Below are 23,480 nucleotides of genomic sequence, written 5' to 3' on the forward strand. Positions count from 1 at the left end.
GTTTAATGGTTTATTTGTGTGATACATGACACTAGTAAAAATAAAATTTGTTCTTGTATAAGTGAATAATTCAATTATTCTTTAAACATTGCCTAAGCATTTCAAGACTATTTTTATTCTCTCTTCATAGTAGTATTTTCCTCTTTGAAAAACTTATAGTTTTATTTTTATATTTTCCATGTTTTTACCTACATTAAAATTCCTATATTTTAAAAATCCACTATTTTTTATTGGCAATATAAATAATTTTGTGTTTTTCAATTACACCAATGTCATGTTCCAGTTGTTTCATTTCTTCCTCCAGCTTCTGCTTGCGAATTTTTTTTGGTATAGAATCTATAAAGACAGAAAGGGACTGGAACTCTTTATGGACCTCTTCCCAGTTCTTTTTTAGCCCCTGCAAATGGTAAAGAAAACTGTAAATACTAAGGTAAACTGCAAAAGTAAATTGGAAAAGTAAAATAAATGGTACAGAAATTGTACTGGTAATGAAAAATATAAGTAGGTAAAGAAAACTGATGAAAATAACTTTAAAAATAATATGTATTTATTAAGTACTTGGCCACAGTAATAAAAAATACTACACAAAGGCCAAATCCTGTCCTTGACTGTGTACTCAGTTCCCATTGGGAGTATTGAGTTGCTCTGTTTTTAATGTTACTGTACTTGTTTTTACCATCAAATATGTGTATGCAGAGTTTTGAGTCCTACGAAACTAAGCGCACAGCAAATACTCTGGTGAAAATACAACGTAGAATTGATACTCCCAAGTAAAAAGAATTTTTTGAGCAGGAAATTATTTCTTATAAAAATTTTACTTTTTTTTTCTTCAGAATTTTCTTTTTTATCGCCATTCTTCAACAGAGAAAGCACAGCGAAAAGATGTTATTCTGACTTGCATGGTCATATTCTCTTATATTTGACAAAATGAGATTGTAAAAAATGCCAAAATTAAATTTTACAAAAGATGGGATTTTATGTATCTATTCCATATATTATAAAGAACAAATCGTCCTCCAGATAGTCAAGGGATCTATGCTTCCCAGTAATGTATTCTAGAAATGATTGAAATGTCATTCAATGTAACACACATGCTAATTCAATAATGAAGTTAAATGTTTTATATTCCCAGAAATCAACAAATTCAAAATGAGGGATCTCTGAGGAGCAATAAAGTTCTTTTCATCTCTGCATAGTTACCATTTCTTATTACAGTGCATTAGAAGCTCCACTGACAAAATGGTCTTAACCTTCTAATTGAATTTGTTTAATGAACTTTTATAAATTAACACTTTTTATTATTCATTACGAGCTCACAGTTCATTTTATTTACACAAAAACAAAAAGCAAAACAGAAAGTACAATTTAAAATATTGCCTTGAAAACACAGTCCTTGAAAACCATGGCCACACATTAGGTGTAAGAGAGGATAAGAAGTATCTTTTTACAATAATGCCTTCTTAATAAGCCCTCCTAGTACAAATTTAATCTTGTAGAAGCTTTTCGGGGACAATAAAATTCCAATGATTTATTTCCGTGCTTAGGTAAAAGTGGTGATAAGGTAGGGCACACTGTATAGAATAGGTTGATTGTGGAAAAAGGGAAAGATCTTGACCCCTTATTGAGATTATACCAAGAATTTGGGAAAGGAAAATGATAGAAGGAAAAGCATTTAGGTTAAATTTTTAAAAGAGGAGGTTGGGTTAAAACAGTCATTAATAGTGTATGAGACGTATTACAAAAAGAAATCCTCAAAAGAATTCTATTTCTCACAGTCTTTCATTATGAAATGTGAAATATGCTTCTGTAGTGCCCCACAGGGGTGCCGATTGCAGAAGGGAAATCTATGTATTTATACACTTTCAAGTATCAAAGGGTTTTTGTGGCTAGTTGGATGATATGTCCATGTTCCTCACAGTCGCAGCAGCTACACTTTTTTTCTGTATTTCCTTTTAAAAGATCGTTTGCTTTTATCTTCCAGTGTGTACAATAACGTTTGGATCAAAGTCAACATCTAGGAATGGAAATGAAATGTAACTAATATTTCATATTATATTGAAACAGCCTCTTTGCCATTTTTAAGACTTCTGGGGAGTTATTTTATCTTAAAAAGTCATTTATATATTGCAGCAATAGTGATTTTCCCTTATTTTTATTTCTTAATTTTTCTCTCTTCTATTTTAATGCTGAAATAATATTGTTACTTTGGGGAAAAATTCACATAGGGATAAGCGGTCACATAATAAAAAGAGCTTTCAGTTTCATGCGCCTTTCACACACACTCCACCCCTGAACATCCTCCACCTTCTCGCCCTGCTCTGTGACTAGCAGTGGGGGTGGGAGTCCATCCCTGTGCGCTGTCCCCCTGGCTCTTCTATCCTTTGGCCTCTAACATCAGCCAAAGAAGGCACCGGTGGGAGGAGAAGAAGGTTGGAGCGCTTCTTCCCCCTCTCCCTTGACACTGCCCAGACATTGGTTCTAGCTGCATTCATCTGTGACTATTAATGCCTGTCAGGTGGCCCCTCTTCTGGGCTCCAGCTCTCACTGGGCTCTGATAACACTGTTTCTGGTCCCTGCCCTTCACGCCTAGGTGGTGCTGCATTCCATTGTCCTCAGTCTTGGGGTGCCTCAGTGCTCCTTGTTAGTTCCCCTAACCTCACTTCACTTCTGTAAATAGTTCCTTCACAGATCATCTTCAGAATCCCAGCTGAGTGTGCTTTCTATTTATTTCCTGCTGGACCCTGACCAACACAGCTTCCTATAGTTACCTCCTGTGCATGTATGTACGATGTAGTGGGGAAGACACCAGCCTGGGGATTGGTAAATGTGAGTTTTAGTCCCTAATCATCTACTTGATAATTTTGTGACCAAGGGCAAATGTAAACCAAACTCCAAGTTCACTGACAGTAAGGACTGTGTTTATTTTGCTCACTACAGTATTCCTCTGGCTGGGAACAGTGCCTACAACATAGTAGATGTTTGATAAATGAATAAATGGATGAGTGAACAAATGAGCCCACTTAATATATTTGCCTTCCATGTCCTCATCTGTAAAATGAGAAGTTGGGAATCATTAGACCAGATGATCCCTTCTGGGTATAATGAGACTTATTTACTGAAGAATGAGCAGAATGTGGCTTACTCAGGGACATACAACCATCATGTCATAGAAATATATGCAACTCTTAACCAGCATGGCTCAAGGTTTGTCAGGACAGCTAGTGGCTTTGTCGCTATAGCAACTATACTCCCTGGCTAGTAAGACATCCAGTGGAGGATTTGCTCTTGTTCCATCAAACGGGGACTCTGCAGTGACCATATTAGAAAGCCGAGGGCTGCTTGCTCACTACAGCCAAAAAGGCCTAGGAGGGAAGAACCTTTTCTTCCTGAGGGAAGGGCTTCCTCTTTTCCCTATTTTTCAGTATCATTTAGGTATAAAAACTTAGCTTTCACAAAGGCATGTACTTTCTGAAAATGGGAGAATTCAAACTAGAGAGAATGGGTCAAAGGCCATCACTCTCCCTGAAAGTGACATGCAAATGCCCAATTTCATGTCTGCCAGCCTTTCTGCCTGCCTGTCTTCCTTTCTCCTTTCCAGCATACCGTTGCTGAACTTCTGTGTTTATACGAGGCCCTGCATTAGGGACTGGGCATGCTACTGTCAACAAAGAGACACTTTCTGCTCTTAAGTCACTGCTGCTATCTGGGACATCCTCTCACTCTGTGCTTTCAGGCCCAGCTAAAGATCTGTATACTACAGTCATAACTAGTGCCTTGGAATTTTATAAAACTTACGATCTGTGTTTATACATACACACATTCATGTCTATATATGTACTTATATATAATTACCTCTCATCAATTAAATTACAACATTCTCTATAGCAGAAATTTTACCTTAGGTCTTTTTTAATATCCTCAGGGCTTAGCATTTAATAAATATTTATTGATGTCTATGATGACATTGATAAAATGTTAAGAATTTATAACAGCATATGAATCAATTTTTCAACAGATATTAATAAGGTAAAAAGAGTATTTTTCTGTTTTTAAAAGGTTACTAGAAATGGCTTTGTAGGAAGCTTTCAAAAGCTCCAAAGTAGATGTCTTTTAGTCTATTTTATTCAAAGGAAAATATATTTAAAACCTCACCACTGTTTATTTTAAAATTTGGACGTTTGGTTTATAGAAAAGAAAAAAAAAAGTTGGTCTAGGGACAGTTTTAATTATTCTAGAGCTCCATCTAGTGAAAAATATATAATTTATGGATGTCATTTTTTACAAATTCAGGGATATGAGAATGAAAATAAAAATGCTTTTTCGCCTTATTTACTCATGTTTGTTGTAGGAGAAGGTAAGCTTCCTTCCAACAGTACTTCAACATTACCAAATTGGAAACAAAATATTATTCAATGAATCCCTGTATTACAACTTTTTTGCTCTCCCCAGAGTCAGCTTTGCTGCATGCAGTTTGTCACTATAACCAAAAGAGATTGTTCTGATTTCAAAATCGAAGTGCTGGTTTTAATAATCAAGTTGATGGTAGCCCTTTCTTTCAGAGATATTCCAGAGTTACATACGAGTGTAAGTTACAGAACACTCACCTGCAGAACTGCCTCCCTTTCTTCATCAGAGAGCCTTTTCATAGCTGCTTTCTTAAGGCTTTCCTGGACATAATTATCATATGCTTCTTGGGCTCTCTTTACTTCTTCATTTCTCTTACATATGTATTCAGGCATTACACCATAATCCTATAAGAATTTTTCAGAAGAAAATAATAAATATCCTAAATGCAATCTTATATATGTGGTACATACCATCCAGTGACTGGGAGAAAAATAAATGCTATAGACTTAAAGTCTTTGCTCAAAACACTGCAAATTGACGAAATTCAATGATTTTTCTCTACTGAGAACTAGTTGATTCCAGTCTTTTAAAACTGGCGGAGTTGTTATTGTGGTTGGTTATTTTCCCTCATCTGAATGTTTCCAGTGCCTGTTCCTGACATGGCCCTTACTTTACCCCTAAGAGTTGGCTTTTCCTTCTGTATTTTAGATGCTTCAGCTTTTACTTTGAAATATCTTGAGTATCTTGAGGACTCTTTTCCATGATCTTGCTACATAAAAGAAGACAAATGCTTCCAAGGCATTATAAAAACAAACAAACCCTTAAAAGATACTGAACATACCAGATTTAAAAAAAAAAAAACAAAACTAACTTGGGACCCTGAGGTTGTTTTTGGAAATGCAAAGTACATTTTTAGGCTCCGAGGCTGCTTACAAGGACTGACAGTGAAGCAATTTAGCGAACATGTTGATGTCACTAACTAGAGAAACAGAACTATTCTGTGTTCACTTTTTTGAAAAGTTATTTGAGAATGTACTTGGTACTAGGTATAATAGTGAACAAGAAAGCCAGTTTCTGTCCTCATGGAATTTGCAGTCTATGGTGAGAGAGAGTCACCAAAAATAGAGTATAGAATAATATATGTAAGTGCTCTGAAGTGCAATAAAGGACAATAAGGAAAAAGAAAATAATAGGAGCTATTTTAGAAATAAGGAGGTTAGGGAAGACCTCTGCGAGGAAGTGGCAGTTCAGAGGTATGGTAGTCAATAAAACTATCCACAGATATTCTGGTTCTTCTCCTTCTGGGCACTTGGTAGGACAACAGCATCCTATTCCCCTTAAAGTAAGATGTGGCCTATGATCTGACTTGTCCAGTGTGAGTGCAAGTGACCTCTGTCACTTCTGGGTAGAAGCCTTAAGAACTAGCAGATGACTCACCATGTTCTTTTTCTGCCTGGTCTAGTGACAAGAAATGTTTTGGGTCTTCTGGGTCCTGTAAGGACAAGAATAAGCGAGGCCTCTAACAACCCACAATGGGCATGTGACACGAGTAGACAATAAAACTTTGTTCCTTTAAGTTACAGAAATTGGGGTTATTTGTTACCGCAGCATAACCTAACCCATCCTGACTGAACAAGGGGTAGAAATCCTAGGTACAAATGTGTTCTGGAAAGGTGCAAAGTGCTATACAAATAAACTCTGAGAGCACGATATTCTGGTCAGCTAGTGCAGTGATAAACAGGCCAATCCACTTCAGGAAACACTGAGGACAAGACCTCATTATAGCTCAACAATAACCGATGTTCATAATGATGACTCTGCAGCATCACAAAAAGATGAAGTTAGATTTGGCATACTCTGTTTAAAAGAGAAAATGATGTGATACATTTTAGAAAAAAAAAAACTCACAAATGGGCCAAAGCTTCAACGATCTGAAATATTCCCCTGTGCTGAATCATTGAGGACTAATATATACTGTTAATATTAATAATTGCATATATTATAATATTCACTCTTTATTGAACTTTTATTAGGTGTCAAGTATTGTGTCAAGTGCTTAATATACTTTGTCATTTAATCCTCACTATAACCCTGTGATAAATCTAACTGCAGAGATCACAGTTAATAAGTGGCAGAATTAGAATTAACATGATGTCTTACTACTATTGCTGTATACCTCATGATTATCCATCCTTCAGTTTGTTTTCACAATTGTTTCTCATGGCACAAATGGCATATAATTTATTTTAATTTAAAATATGAAGTTTACTTTTTTTAAAAAAAATGGCATTGCCTTTAAAAGGATTTATTCACTATCTCACTTACCAATACTTAAAGTGAAAAGTGAGTCGAATAAATCTTTCATAAGCCCTGATTGCTTAATCAGCAACACGAAGAGGACAATAGGTGTGTGGTGTATCCATGCCTTGAAAAACAAGCACTGGTAGATTAATCTAAAATTTTTTTGTTTCATTATAGATACTCCCAATTTTCTGTTCAAGGCAGAGAATGCGTTGAATGGACAGCTTAGGTAGAGAGCAGCCAGAGCGTGTAGCAGTTGGTGGTATGACCATCAAAGGAGAAGGGTTTTTACATGATAGTGGAGAAATAATGGATTGGAAGTGGCTTTAAAGAGCTGGGAGAATGAAACCTCTACTTTCCCATGCCCTTTGAGACAAGGACTATGAACAGCTTCCAGGGGCCACAGAAGGAGGAAGTATCCAGAGAAGCCTGAAGTAACTTTGTCAGCATGTGCTGCCACCTCTTAGATTCCTTCTAAAATTCTTCCAAGGTGATCTCAGCCTACTGAGCCTTGAGGTTCCTGTTTTGATTTTCAAAAGGCATTGGATTTATTATGGTAGATCATTGGACTACCTCCATGCAAAGCCCTCGTATATCGCTACTGTGATTTCTTTCTTTTCCTTCCTTCCTTCCTTCCTTCCTTCCTTCCTTCCTTCCTTCCTTCCTTCCTTCCTTCCTTCCTTCCTTCCGTCCTTCCTTTCTCCCTCCCTCCCTCCCTTTCTTTCTTGCCACTACTTATTTATTATTATGCTTTAGGATTTTGCACTCACATTTTACTATGTGTGTTTCAAGCACTGTTAAGATATTTATGTATGTAAAATAAAAATAGAATTTGTATAAAGTTTCTTTGGTAAGCTTTTTTATTTTAAAAGTCTTCTATATTTAAACCATTAAACCCAAGCTTCTATAATGTTCACCAATGAAATTATATGCCTATGTGATAGACACCTTTTCAGATAGAAACAAAGGATCCAAAAGGACTAGATTATTGCACTGCACCTTTAGGCTTTACTCAAAACTCAAAACAAATAAATATTTTCACATCAAAATAGTAATGTGAATGATTTATACTACACTGATGGGATAGATGACTCTAAAGTTGTATTCCTCTCCTTCTGCTACCAAGTTACTGCAATTTAATGACTAGATCTTAAGACCTTCTGAAAGGTTATTCCTTCTAGATTAGAGTAGTGACTGTGCTTTTAGTGACATTTCCGCCTCACCAAAAATGAATATCTTTCAGAGAATGTTTGTTATAATTGTTAAATATATTGATAACTGAAATAAAGAAAAACAATGATAATTTTCATCTATTGAACTATACAGTATATTGTTCATTACAAGCTCTCTGTAATTTCATGACATTAGATTTGGACCAAACACAGATTGTAGAGGAATGGGAATTGGCAATCTAGAAAATTTGTCCAGTGGGAGCGCTATGAATAATAATATAGACAACCATTAAGAACACCATATTTAAATTACTTGAATCTCAGGTCTCTCATTAATATATCACAAGGCTACCTTTTTATTGATGTACTTTGGAACTAGTCCTGAAGTCTCAAGATCATGCTTGTCTCCAGTTCTCTTGTCCACATAAATTGGTTTAGGCTTTTTAGATACTCCCATGATGACATCGGCTGCATTTGTATTTATAAAATTTTTTCCACTCTGTATTCCCATGACAGGATGCTCAGTCCTCAATGGCACAGCAGGCTTTTTGGGCTCATTTCGATCAAATTTTTTTTCTGTTAAACATGACATTTCCTTGTTAATATTAAACTATAAACATTGTTATGTGGTACTATTTATAATATCCAGGTATTTTACCACTAGTATATTTCAGTTTTATTAATAATATATTCAAATATTTAAGGTAAAAAGTTTATCCTTATCCTCAAACTCATTGAGTTATGAATATTAAATAAGCACAGCTTTTTACATGTCAATCACACTTCAATAAAGTGGTTAAAAAAAGAAAAAAGTAATCAAAATGCAAAAAAATTAAGCATGACATAATCAATTAATATATTGAAGAATAGTATAAAAATCTGAGGGAGAAGGATAAGTACCCCAAATTATATGCTAGCAAAATGGGACATTTTTATTGACTATTGTGAAAATATTTTCTTATAAATATTTCAACAATAAATATTCAGCTTTCCCATTTAAAATAAGTTTAAATGAGAAACATTAAACTTGTTTTCTGAGTATTACCAATATTACCAATAATTGCTTCTTCAGAGGAAAATTACTATAAAATCACCAAGTAAGTGAATCAAACCTGATGTATTAAAATTCCAAGAATTATAGATTATGGTTTTCACTAAAACTATTATAAAATAAGATACAAGATTTATGTAATAGCTGTGTAACCAGCACACAGCTTAGCAAATAGAACATTACCAATCCACTTGAAATTTCTTATTCACTCCTCCCTGATTGCATCCCACCTCCTAAAGTAATACTATTCAAAATTTACCGTATTTATTTCCCTATATCACATTCTCTTCATTAATAGCAGATGAAATTGGCCATTTGTACACAGCCTCTTCAGTTTGACCATTCCAACTGATCTATTTTCATATAGCCATATCAAAATGGTTTGTCAAAATGTTAAACCATAAAATAATTATAATTTATTTCCAAGAACTGAAGACAGTGACTATCTTGACAAAACCTCACTCCAGTCTTAACCCCATAACAACTACTAGGGACTCTGACTTTATTTCTGCATTGTTTGCCCTTTTATGAGTTTATATAACTTTTATTATCAGAAAAAACAATACTTATTATTCAAAGTCTATGGACCGATTAACCTCTTGTTAGGGCTGAATTGTGTCTTCCCAGAATTCATACATTGAAGCCCTGAGCCCCAGTACCTCAGAATGTGACTGTACTTGGAGACAGGGTCTTTAAAGAAGTAACTGAGTTAAAATATGGTTATAAGAATGGACCCTAATCCAATATGACTGGTGTATTTACAAGAGGAAATTTGAATACACACACACACACACAGACACAGACACACACACACACAGACACACAGACACACACACACACAGACACACACACACACACACACACACACACACACACACGCACACACACGGAACACCATGTGAAGATACAGGGAGAAGACAATCATCTACAAGCCAAGGAGAGATGCCTTAGAAGAAACCAAGCCTGCTGACACCTTGATGCTGAAATCCTAGCTTCCAGAACTGTGTCTCATTGGATTGGGCTTTTAAAGCTCTTAAATACCCTGAATTTCTTAATTATTCTTAAGGCCAGTGAAATTTTGTGTTTGCTTTCACCTCACAATGTTTATAAGAGGAGAAGTAGGCTTCTTCCCTTTTTCTTTATTCGATACATAGGATGTATATAGTTTAGTAATTGTGTTATGTAATATGCTTCACTCTAGAGAGGGTACAGAAGGATCCAAATGGTCCTAAGGCATTGAAAGCACTGAATCCTGTTTTAAGATTTTCCAGTGTTCTCAAGTGGTTTTGTGGGTCACAAAATGCCAGGACTCCACTAAAGGAAGATACAAAAGAGACTTTTGAAGTAATGAATTAAGGATGAATGGTGTATTTTCAGACTTGCTTCTTCCATCTTTACTGATCATTATCCTTTGTCGTGGGACATGAGTTATGAGAGAAGATCAGGCGCCATAGGATACTGACGTAGGGAGAAGTAGTTTCAGTTTTGTCAAAATGTAAACCCCTTCCTGGGCTTGAGTTGATGCATTTTTTCCCTGATGCCGGCAGACATAATAAGGCCAACTCATTTCTCTCTTTCCTAGATTGCCCTAAGACATCAGGGAAGATACACCCAGGACGGGAAGAAGCTAATTGATTCTATGCATACTTGTCACAGATCCTTTTTTATCTGCTCTGCATTTTCTTGAGAGCCTTCTTTCCTGATATCAGTATACTTTATGGCCAGGATCAACTACATAATTTTTGAAGCCCAGTACAAAATGAAAACACAGGGCTCCTTGATCAAAAATTATTAAGAATTTTAGTATGGCAATAGTGGAGCATTAAACCAAACACGGGGCCCTTCTAAATGCAGGACCCTGGCAACTGCAAAGGTAGCACACCCATGAAGTCTACCACTCATTCATGAAGGCTCCTGCATTGCATCTAACTCATTTATAGTTCTAATGGTCTTAGAGATCTGTGACAGTGAAAGCCCATATTCAAAAGTGAGCCTGGTTGTTGCTTCAACAACTGGTAATAACAGTTGTAATTTTCATCTCTTAGAAAAAAGACCAAGCAGGATTTAGATGTCAGGCAACCTTGCCCCTTAATCAAACACTGCTTCTGGGGTTTAGAATTCTTCTTTTAATTGTTTATGATTGAAGTCACATGGCTGGGGACTAAGATAGTGAGGCATGTGGTGCTGGAGGTGGGGCATCATTGGATAGTCCAAGATGTTGTTCAAGATACTTGCCCATCAAAAGCCTACGTTGGGGGCAATTTATCACTCTCCATTCTATTTTTCTACTACATTCTCTACTTCCACTTTCTCCTAGTCACCCAAATTCTGTTTAATATAAGGTAAAGTTGCTATCACCTGTGCATATTTAATATTCATTGATAATAAAATTATTTTAGTTTAATCACCTGATAACAGTTTTAATATAAAAAACAAAGAGTGATAAAACCTACTAGGTGGTAGAACTTTTTCCTTTGAATGTTTCTTTAGGAAATCCTTTGGAGAAGGCACTGCAACTTTGGCTGGTCCCATAGTTTTCATTGCCGTTTTAAATTTTTGCATGTCATCTTTTACAGCTGCTTTAAAAATTGACATGTACCTAAAATTAAATTTTAAATTTTGTAGCATTTATATTTCTTGTAAAAGTATTTAAAGTTTAAAATAGACATACATTGCTAACTTATATAAAGCTATATTTACACAGAGAAGAAAAGCCATAAAGCACAATTATCTGGGCCCTGTTCATCAGGCTTAGGTAGGCTAGATGGAAGCTCTGTCCTAAGAAAGAGGTGCCAGGGTAAAGGTGTTCATAGTATTTCCTTACTATCCTTTAAACATCTGTATCATTGGCAGCAATGCTGCCTCTCATTACTGATATTAGTAATTTGTATCCTCTTTCCCTCTCTTTCTCTTTGCTGATCAGTCTGGCTAGGGGTTTATTAATTTTATTGATCTTCTCAAAGAACAGAATTTCATTGATTTTCTCTAATGTTCATATGTTTTCCATTTCAGTGATTTCTACACTGATCTTTATTATTTCTTCTATTTACTTTCGGTCTAATTTACTTTTCTTTTTTTCAGTTTCTTAAGTATAAATTTAGTTATTTGATTTTAAACCTTTATACTTTTCTAATATAAGTGTTTACATCTTTAAAATTCCCTCTAAGCACTGATTTAGCTGCGTCCCACAAATTTTTATATGCCACGTTTCATTCTGATTCAGCCCAAAATACCTTTTAAATTCCTTTCTGATATCTTCTTTGAATTAGAAGTTTGTTTAGACATGTTTGTTTAGTTTTCATATATTTGAGATTTTCCAAATATCTTTCTAATTGATTTCTAGTTTATTTCCATTGTGGTTAGAGAATATACTTTGTATGATTTCAATCCTTTTAAATTTTCTGACACTTGTTTTATGGCACAAAGTGTGGTTACTCTTGGTAAATGTTCTGTACACACTTGAAAGGAAGCTGTATTCTGCTGCTATTTTCTGGAATGTTCTATAAGTGACAATTACATCAAACTGGTTGATAGTGTTCTCAAGTATTTTATATCCTTATTGATTTGTGTCTACTTATTCTATTAATTATTCAAAGACAGATGCTGAAAGCTCTGACTATAATTGTGGATTTGTCTATTCTTTTAATTCAAACAGCTTTTACTTTATATATTTTTAAGTTCTGTTAGTAGGTGCACAACATTTACAATTATTATATCTTCCTGAAAAACTGGCTACTTCTCATTATAATGCTTTTTATTCCTTTTAAAATTCTGTACTCTAAAATCTACTCTGTCTGGTATTATGGTAGCCACTCCAGCATCTTCTGATTTGTGATAATATACCTTTTTCCATTCTTGAAACTTTTACTTGTCTGTGTCTTTATTTTTAAAGAGGTTTTCTGATGGACAACATAGAAATTTTATCCAATCAACAATCACTTTTATATGATATATTTAGACCATTCACATTTAGTGTGATTTTTGAAATATGTTTCTATTTAAATTTTCCATCCTATGTTTTGTGTATATCCCATTGCTCATTCTTTGTTTTTTATCCTGCTTTGTTTTTTGTTTTGTTTTAGTTTTATTTTGTTTTGTTTTGTACAAACACTAGATTAACAGTATACATTTTTATCTTATCATGGCCTACCTCTAAGTAATATTATAACACTTCACATATAGTATAAGAACCTTAAAAAAGAATACTTGCATTCACTCCCACCTTGTGACATATTTTATTTACTTCTCTATGTATTATAAAACCCATACTTCATTGTGATTATTTTCCCTTTATATAGCCAACTATATTTTCATAAGATTTGAAAAAATCTTTAATAGTTACTCATATATTTACCATTTCCAGTGTTCTTCAATACATTGTATAAATCCTAATTTCCAACTGGTACCATTCCTCCTGCATAAAGAGCTTTTTAAATTTTATGACTTCTATTGCTTCCAATGAGAAATTTTCTGTGCTTCTTTCTTCCTCTGTATGTAATGCTTCTTTTTCCTTTGGCTGCTTTTTAAGATTTTTTTTTATTAAGAATTTTAATATATTTGATTATGATGCCCCTTGGCATGTTTTCTTCATGATTTTTTTTTTCTGCTTGGAGTTCATTTTGATTCTCTGGTTTGGTATTTAGAGATTTCATCAAATTTGACAAATTTTTAATTTTTATTCAAATATTTCTTCTGTTTCTCATCTCTTTCCTCCTCTTCTGTGATTCTAGTTATACTTATATTAGGCTGCTTGATGTTGTCCACAGTTTACTGATTCTGTTTTTCTCTTCAGTCTTTTTTCTCTGGGTTTCATTTTGTTTTGGTTTATTACCGTGTCTTCAAATTCACCTATATTTTCTTCATCAGTGTCTTAGCTGCTATTAATACCATACAGTGTACTATTTTCATTTTGGATATGGTATTATTTATGTTTAGAAGTTAAATTATGATATTCCCCCCCTCCATTTCTCTTCATATCTTCATCAAGCTTTGCTCTAGTTTTTTGAACACATGATAAATATTTAAAAGAGCTGTTTTAGCATGGTGCTGGCAAAAAAACAGACACATAGATCAATGCAACAGAATAGAGAGCCCAGAAACAACTAGAGAGCCCACACATTTATAACCAACTGATTTTTGAAAAAGGCACCAAGAATATATACTGGGAAAAGGACAGCCTGTTCAATAGATGATGCTGGGAAAACTGGGAGTATCCACATGCAGAAGATTAAAACTAGACTCCTATATCTTACTATACACAAAAATCAACTCAAAAAGGATTAAAGACATACATTTAAGACCCCAAACTATGAAAGTACTAGGAAAAAAAAACACATAGGGAAAGTGCTACACGAAATTGGACTGGGCAATGCTTTTTTGGACAAGACTACAAAGACACAGGCAACAAAAGCAAAAACAGGCTTACGGGATTACATCAAATTAAAAAGCTTCTGCACAGCAAAGGATAAAATCAACAAAGCAAAGAGACAACCTACAGAATGGAAGAAAGTATTTGCAAATTATGCATCTGGCAAGAAGCTAATACCCAGAATATGTAAGAAACTCAAACAACGCAACAGCAAGAAACCACATAACCCAATTAATAAAGGGGCAAAGGACTTGAACAGACATTTCTCAAATGAAGACATACAAATGGCCAATAGGCACATGAAAAAATGCTCAACATCACTAACCAGCAGGGAAATACAAATTAAAACCACAATGAGATATCATCTCACTCCAGTTAGGATGGCTATTATTAAAAAGCCAGAACATAAGTAGTGCTGGTGAGGGTGCAGAGAAAAGGGGACTCTCACACATTGTTGGTGGAAATATAAATTAATACAGCCATTACAGAAAACAGTATGGAGATTCCTCAAAAAGCTAAAAGTAGAACTACCTTATGACCCAGCAATCCCAATTCTGGGTATATACCCAAAGAAAATGAAATCAATATATCAAAAAAAACATCATCTTCTACATGCACTACCATGTTAATTGTGGTACTATTTACAATAGCCAAAAGATTGAATCAACTTAAATGTCCATCAATGGATGAATGTATTTTTAAAAACGGTGGTATATATACACAATAAAGTACTATTTGGCTGTAAAAAATAAAATAAAATTCTGTCATTTGCAGCAACATGGGTGGAACTGGAGACCATCACGTTAAGTGAAGTCAGGCACAGAAACACAAATATTCCATGATCTCACTCATACATGAAATCTTAAAAAAAAAAGAAATTGATTCTCTTAGAAGTAGAGTGGAATAATGGTTACCAGGCTGGAAGGGAAGGAGGGCAGGGTGAGGGGAAGAGGTGGATTAACAAGTACAAATTTACAGGTAGATAGGAAGAATAAGTTCTGGTGTTCTAGGCTGACTAAAGCTAATTATGTTGTATATTTGTAAACAGCTAGAAAAGAGGGTCTTGACCATAATCATCACAAAGAAAAGACAAATTTTTAGGTGATGGATGTGCTCTCTATTCTAAGTGAATCATTGTATAATATATGAATGTATTGAAACAACACACTGTACCCCATAAATGTGTACAATCAAAAATAAATTTTAAAATGAAGTAAAAGAGCTGTTTTAATGTCCTTGTCTACTAATTCTCTCACCTGTGTCATTTCTACATCTGTTTGTGTTGACTGATTTTTCTCTTGGTTATGCATTCATATATATAAATTGTATAAAATACATTTTATAGCTTCTTTGCATGCTTGGTAATTTTTGACTGAATGCCAAACACTGTGAATTTTACATTGTTGGTTGCTAAATTTTTCTTTTATCTTTCTTTTTTTGCAGAGAGGGGTATTCTTTAAATTTTTGTTTAGCTTTATTCTGGGATGCTGATATGTCAGTTGGAAACAGTATGATCACTTATGTCTTCTTCATAAGTTGTAGGGTAGATCCTGAAGTATTTTTAGGATCTAAACTTTTAGTCTAGTTCTAATGTGGCCCCACTACTGAGGCAATATACTTCTGAATGCACTACTCAGTGCTCTGTTTATTAGGTGGTGTCTCTACTCTGGCTGGTGGGAGCACAAACTTTTTCTGGCCCTGCTGCTTTCTGTTGGTTCTTTCTTTGGCCTTGGTGGTTTCATTACACACATGCACTATCAATCAAAGACTTCAAAGAAATTCTTCAGCAGATTTCAACACTGTGCACTCTGTTGCTCTCTCTCTTCTCCCTCTCTCTATGTAGTTTTCTCCTCTCTGGTACATTGTGCTGTGAATTCTAGCTGCTTTAGTCTTCCCAAACTCTGAACTCTGTCTCCTTAACTCAGGCATTTTTTAAATTCCCCCTCCTGAAACTTGGCCTGGATATTCTCTCCGGAAAGTACACTGGAGCAATTGTAAGGCTCACCTCATTCAATTCCCTTCTTTTAGGGGTGACTGCTCTGTGCTCCCTATTGTCCAGTGTCTAAAAATCATGGTTTCATAACTTTTTTTCCAGGTGTTCTTGTTGTTTACGGTGAGAGGGTAAATCCCATCTTTGGTTGCAAACAGAAGTTCAGCTTTATTACTTTTAACAATTTTTCTTCCATATGTGGTTAAATTTGTTTGAGAAACATTTAATTTTGTGCTTTTAGGGGAATTTCCGCAATCTTGAACTCAATGGCTGGGAATCAATTATGGTCCAAACTGCATAAGCTCATTAGATGCCTTTAGGAAATAATGTTCAAGCCAAACCTATGCCTTAAAACTCCTATGGAAGTTGGGGTTGGCAGATACGGCCTCATAATTAATGGTATAATATCCTTTAGGGTAAAACAGGGTTTGTCTACTCCCATCTCTTTTTAATTTACAATCGTGTGATTCAATACATTTTTTTGTGTGTATGTGAACTGAAAGCCTCCCCATCTGTTATAGAAAATAAGATAGTCTGTTCTATATGAATGATAACTTTTTAGTTTTCCAAATTACAAAAATTGATATATTAACAAAAATCTAGGTTCCATCCACCTCCCCACTTAATTTTCCAGAATAAATTCAGTTTTCTGACTTTCTATTTCTGTATGAACTGCAACTTGATTTTTAAAACTTGATATAGTGATGTTAGCTTACTATTTCTTTTAAATAGTCGCATTTTATCCCATTTTCTGAATGGTGTGGTTTTATTGTTAAGATCTAGGGAGTGACTTTATTAGATAATGCTCTATTTTCTATTTATTATTAGACATGGACTTGAGATAAATTATTGTCAAAAACTTTCATCTTCAATAAACATACCATAATTTTATTTTATTGCCAATAATCACCATATAGTAAGTCACATCATTAAAACTCTAGATATACATTTTTTAAAGTTTATTTTAAAAGTCACACAAAGAAGTGATATTGCTCAAAAGTTGGAATAGTTTGAGAGTGCTTGATTGAGATCTTTTTTTCCCCGGATGGGTGAGGTGGGCATCTTATTAAAAACTGCTGTTTTTTTTTGTTTGTTTGTTTGTTTTAATTTTAGGCCACTATTATCGCAGCATTACAATATTGTATGGAACTCTGAACTCTGCAGCTTGGACTGTGTTAGAAAGTCTTCTGTATTATTTCTTGAAGAGAATTTTTACATGTACATACATACGCCTTAAGCCCACTTATAGGCATTGAAGTAAGAGTCTTCATTTCAGCCCCACGACTGTATCAAGTAATTAATTTTTCAAAAATGGATGCTGCTCAATACCTCTCACAGCTGTTGAGATAAATAAAATGGTAGAATGTCAAAATGGTATGTAGTTAATGTATTCATCTAGATCTGTTCTATACAGTAAAGCCACATGTGGATATCAAGCACTTGAAATGTTTCATCCCACGCTGAAACCACAGTATTTTATATATATTGGGTTAAATCAGATACATCATGAAAGTTAATGTTACATGTTTTTCCTAATTTAAAAATGACTACTAGAAAATTTTATTTTATTTTTGTTTATTTATTTATTTTTATTGTAACAAAGTTGATTGTACATATCTGTGGGGTACAGAGTTGAACATCAATACTCATGTGCAATATGTGATGCTCACATAAGAATAATTATTATATTTAATAATATACACTATCATATTGGCTCACATTATATTTCTATTGGACAGTGTTGATCTAGACATTGGGAAAACATATCCTTGAATTTAACTATACAGTCAGATAGCTGCACACCCAGAACACAACACATTGATGTCTCCAAAACTGCTTTCATTTATTTATTTTATGGCATTAGGACACTTGTCTATAATGAGAATATTAGGCCTATGAAACTTGGTATATTTAACATAAGAGTGCTGCTGAATCTGTCTTCTTTACATTACACACATGTTCTCCTCTCTTCACGAACCGTGGAAGAAGGGTATTTATGGCTGCACCCCAAGAATACTTGTGCTTCTCAGCTACTGCTTTGCTTTTGTCTATGGACAATGTGTCTTACAGTGTGAATGATTTTTAAAGAATCATGGGAAGAATCTCTCTTCTTTTGTGGCTCGGTGCTTTCCAGTAGCTCTGAGTAAAAAATATATTAGACTTCAAGCAAACATATGGGATTTTAAAAAATACATTTCATGTACAACTTCATTTGTAGCATTACCTTACTTTTCTATTATTTCCCATTTGCTTTGATATCCTCATAAAAAAAAATCTTGTTGCACTAGAACAAGGTAGTGTGTAGATAAATACTAAACAGTATCTGATATATAATAAATTATCAGAAGACTAAAAAATTTCATGCAGTTGAAGCAAATAGTGATCATTAGGTTTGTTTTATTGACTCAGGCTAAGAGGCAGAGCACAAACTGGTTGAAGTTATGGACTATGGTACCAGATTTGTGTCTCCATCTTGGCTCTTGTTCTTTCTAGCTGCCTCAACTTTCTGGGACCGAGTTTCTCTTCCATAAAACTGGAATATTACTACTAATCTCCTAGAGTTCTTGTGAGAAATAATAATTGTGGAAAACACTGTACATTGTAAATACTAATACACTGAATATATTATTAATAGTAATAATATTCCTGTTATTATTGGATATTTATCTTGATTAAATTTTTTAAAACTGAAACTGTTTAACCCTTTATTTGATTTTACCTGTGTCCTAACATAGTCTTATCCTCTACAAAACTAAGTCATGGTGTCTAGATGGTTTGTATAACAGATACAGGCTGACATGCTTTCCCGACCTGTAAAGACAAATTCTCATACTACGATTCACTGTATGGTATTAAGATATTAAGCCTTATTTTGTAATTGAGTAATCTTAAAAATGAGTCTAACATTCACATGAGCCAGCTTACACACAAATTTCCTTGGCAGCTAATTTTAAGGAATATTATTGGCCTATTTTTTTTCCTCAACATTTTTAGGTATATGCAAAATGCCAGAGATGTGTACTAATATTATTTACCATATGTTCTATTATCTATAGAAATCTAAATTAGAGGCAATAACTCAAAATGAACATTAAGCCAATAAATGTCTATGGAAGCTTCAATTTTCCTTGCTGACAAAAATCTTGTTTATGGACGTCCTTCCCCTCATTTATAAGTCTGAAGGGGAAAAGTGCTTTTTGAATTATCCCTTCTACTACATAGATTAGCAGTCCATCACTTCTTCTACATTCCTCAGGTGATTCTATTAATTATAGCACAGCTTCAGTGTGTGACCGACATATAAGAATGAAAAGGGCAGGTGGATAAAAGAAATACAAGAGATGAAGATAAGTGTTATTACTGTGGAAATCTGTAGAGACTCCCTAACCAGATAAAAAATATGAATAATAGCTTCTAACACTAATCATTGAATTCCGTCTGAGACTATATACTGCAGCAATCGGAATTTTAGCATAAAAAGTCATTATGCCAAAAACAAAGACTTTGGAATGTTCTTGACTTTCTTTGAACATAAGTTCATTAAAAGGGTTACAGCTTTCCTTGATTGGATTCTTGGCTGTAATTAGTCATCAAAGTAGATAAGAAAAGAACCTCAGGAGAAAATAATCATGTAATCTAAGAGTTCATAATAATCAAGGAACTGATTGCTCTGCTAAGTCAGATACATAACCAGACTTAAACAAAGAGATGTTATAAAGACTTCAGGACATATGGTCGTAACAGTACTGACATTGAATAAAATGGAAGGTAGTCCCATAAGAATGGGAAGCTCCAAATATGAAAATCTGATTATATGGTAATCGCCATGAAAACAGAAAGGCTTTTTTAAAAAAACAAGCGGTGCTTAAGGCATTAAATATTCCCATTTCAAGAAGCATGCATTCAGAAACACTACACCAGTGAGCCTGATGTCAATTTTGGCAAGAGATGTAGAGAGAATCTTTATTAAGTTCATAGAGAAGCAATGTATTAAAGCAATGATTGCATGAGACCATTTGAAGTTTCAGGTCACCACAAATAAACACCAATTTAAAAAAAAAAGATTACTAGACTCATAGATCAGAAAAATATTTTAGACATAATAATTTTCATATTGATGCTAGCAAAGCCTCTTATTAAATCCTTGCTGATAACATAGAGAAATACAGACTGATTAATGGGTCCATCTGGGTGACTGTACACTCAAAAAGTATTGCTGTCAGCCTAGAGAGAGGTGTCTAGGAGCCTGCTGATTTGCAAAGTACTTGCTCTGTTCAATGATAGAGATATAAAAGTCACACTTACTAGATTTGCAAATGACACAAAGCTGAGGAGAATGGTTAAAACAGCATATGAAAGATTCATAATTCAAAACTATCTCCACAGACTAATGATGAGTTGAGATAAAAAAGAATCAGCTGCGTAATTAGAGGATGGGAGAGGCTAACCTTAGTCATAATCCATGCAGGGATTTCAGTGTGGGCCAACAGTGGGACATGATTGTAAAAATGCTAATGGAAACTTAGGCTGCACAAATAAAAGTATTATGCCAAGTATTTTAAAAAGGAGATAATAGTTTCATGGCCATGCTGTTTAGACCATATCTGGAATATTGCTTTAAACGTAAGGGAAAAGAGGGAATGACTGAAAATATTAAATAACTGCAGTCATCAATGGAAGGGAGACAGATTTGGTGATGATCTTGGAAAGCATCTCATGTATCATGAGTAACTCAGATTTTGAGAACTGAATCATGAATTCCTACTGACTTCAACACTTTCATATCTTAAGTTCCAGCTCATAGTTCAACTGCAGGAAAGTGTCCCTCACTTGATTTTGGTCACATACGTATGTCCATCTTCCTAAGTTCTCATTTAGTATCTTCATCTCTCCTCAGTGTTTTCAATAATATATTGTTTTGTGGTCAATCAACATTTTAATGTCTATATTTCAGCTCCCCAAGAAGACTGTAAACTCTGAGGTGTGGGAGGTCACGGTGCAATCAGTTGTCAGAATTTTGCCAGTGCTGCAAATCTGCAGTGAGTTTTCTTGGAGCTGGGTTTATAACTCAGTGATACAATGAGGACTTGCAGCTTTGATACATTTCTTTTTTATGATTAATTCTTACTTTTAGTGAGGAGACTGAGTCAGAACCAGTTCATGCTAGTGTGGTGAGAGAAAACTGGTTCAATGTTTCATTATGCCCTGCTTTTATAAATGAGTGGTTTGCATGCATGCCATTTTGTCAAAAACTTGTCATGGTTGTTGCTGACCAGTATGAACTGACTTCATGCTAACAGAAAATGTTCTTTTGGCACCACATTTGGATGCCTTTTATTCCCTCTCACCATAAGTCATTTTTCTATCATTCCTTCATAGGAAAACCAAGGACTTTGTGCTGTCACTCTAGCATACCCAAGAACTGATATACTAGGGCAATGTTACACACATACTAGGGGCTTGATTAATGCTTGCCAAATAAATACAGATTGTTTCTATTAATTTTTTTTTGAAAAAAGTCAGGAAGATGCAGTACAGCTTTTTAATAGTGAACAGAATATACATCTAATAAAATATTTTAACATTCAAATTCAGTACTCTACAGAAAATACAAGCTACAGAGAGGAAGAGCTTTATCTTATACAGTATACAGAAATTTAGGACCAAAAGTTGGTTGAGCAATAGGTAGTAGTTTGAACACTCCTCATAAGCTCTTGCAATTGTATCATAACTTACCTTATAGTTCTCTTTCCAATTTCTATTAAATGTTGAGAAGCTAATGGAAATACAATATAGTTATTGCTCTGGTTAAAACCAGATACTCACTTAGGCTTAAAATTGGAGTTTCCCACTTGTTGAAGATGTTATGCATCCCAAGTAATTACTAGTAAAAATAATTGACCATTATATCTGAAAGGGACCTTAAAGATTATTTAGTCCATTTAATTTGTTCTACAGATCAGTAAACAAATGAAACTTTATCCAAGATCTCAAATTAGTTGCAGAGCCTGTTTTTTTTTAGCCCAGTGCTCTTTTTATTGCGGTCTTGCTTGCATATGGAAAAAGATAAAGGTAAAAGACAGGAAACATTCCAAGTCCTGGGAGAAATAAGATTCTCTTCATTAGTTACCTTCTTTTCTCCCCATAGATTTAAATAAATTCTAATCAGTTCCTACACAGGAGAGTAACTGGAGTATTTACTTTGTGCTTACTTTTGAGATCTGGGGAATATAAAAGGTTCTAACACTATGTAAAAAATTTTACCCAATTACATATTTTTGGGTCCCTGTGTAACCATCTATTTTTCCTTCCATTCAACCATTAGATCTGAAAAAGACCTTAGAAACTATCTAGTCCATTTGTTTTGTTACACTGACGAAAAAAACCGAGGCTCAGAAACAAATGGGGATTTACATTTGACAATAATATTGGGGAAAATATAAGTACTATCCTTTTAGAGAGGAAGCAGGAAGTAGTGCAGTTAGAAATACACCGAATTCCTGAAACCAAAAATCAAGTATAACACAGGACAATAAAATTGTGATTTTTCTCTTTTCAACAGAAACATGAAATTTCACTCTGTATTGTATACCACACCACGTACGAACAATTAGATAAATTACGAAACAATTACAGACCGTATTAATAGGAGGCGAAACGTAACATCAAACAATGGCCATCTCACAGCATTGGACCGTCCTCTCTGTGAACTGTGAGATGCTAAATACCTAGATTTTTTCATTCTCCTCCCCAAGAAGTTGTCATCTAAGGCTAGTCACTGAGACAAAAACATGTTTTATTTATATTTAAAAGTCCTGTGACATGTATGCTTAGTTAATCCTGGAATGGAATAATTAGTCCCCATTCTTTGTTTCAAGTGATAATCTTTGCTTACGCACATACCTAGGAGGCTGCGGAGGCTCCTTCAAGTCACTGGGTATGAGGTTATAAATGCTCTCAGAAGAGCACGTCGAATCCATGGCCAACAAATGACTCTTAAAAATTACTAGCCTCAACTTTTTACTCCCTATACCAGTATTGCCTTCCCTTTCTTCACTGCTTCTCCTTCCCTTTCTCACTCCCTTGCCTTTTCAAGGAACGCAGGTTTCTCTTTCTCATGTAATCCCCCTTTGACCCCTTCTTAGCCGTCCTTTCTCTAGAAGAAAAGAAAAAAACCCCTTCTATATTCCTCTCGGGATTGCTTAGCGTTGTTGACGGCGCAGTTGCCGTGGAAACAGTTCCTAGGCGACG

The 23,480-nt window shown here is 34.6% G+C and overlaps 1 protein-coding gene across 1 annotated transcript; it reads right to left on the bottom strand.

The window, feature by feature from the left end:
* Positions 1-220: 220 nt before the first annotated feature.
* Positions 221-23,209, bottom strand: ENKUR (enkurin, TRPC channel interacting protein). Its single transcript, XM_063101143.1, has 5 exons — positions 23,133-23,209; positions 11,325-11,470; positions 8,173-8,396; positions 4,605-4,751; positions 221-397 (listed from the first exon to the last, which is right to left on the bottom strand). Exons 1-5 carry the CDS (start codon positions 23,207-23,209, stop codon positions 221-223), a joined length of 771 nt encoding a protein of 256 aa, XP_062957213.1.
* Between the last annotated feature and the right edge of the window lie 271 nt (positions 23,210-23,480).

This window comes from Cynocephalus volans, chromosome 6, assembly GCF_027409185.1.
Source record: "Cynocephalus volans isolate mCynVol1 chromosome 6, mCynVol1.pri, whole genome shotgun sequence".
Classification (NCBI taxonomy): Eukaryota; Metazoa; Chordata; class Mammalia; order Dermoptera; family Cynocephalidae; genus Cynocephalus; species Cynocephalus volans.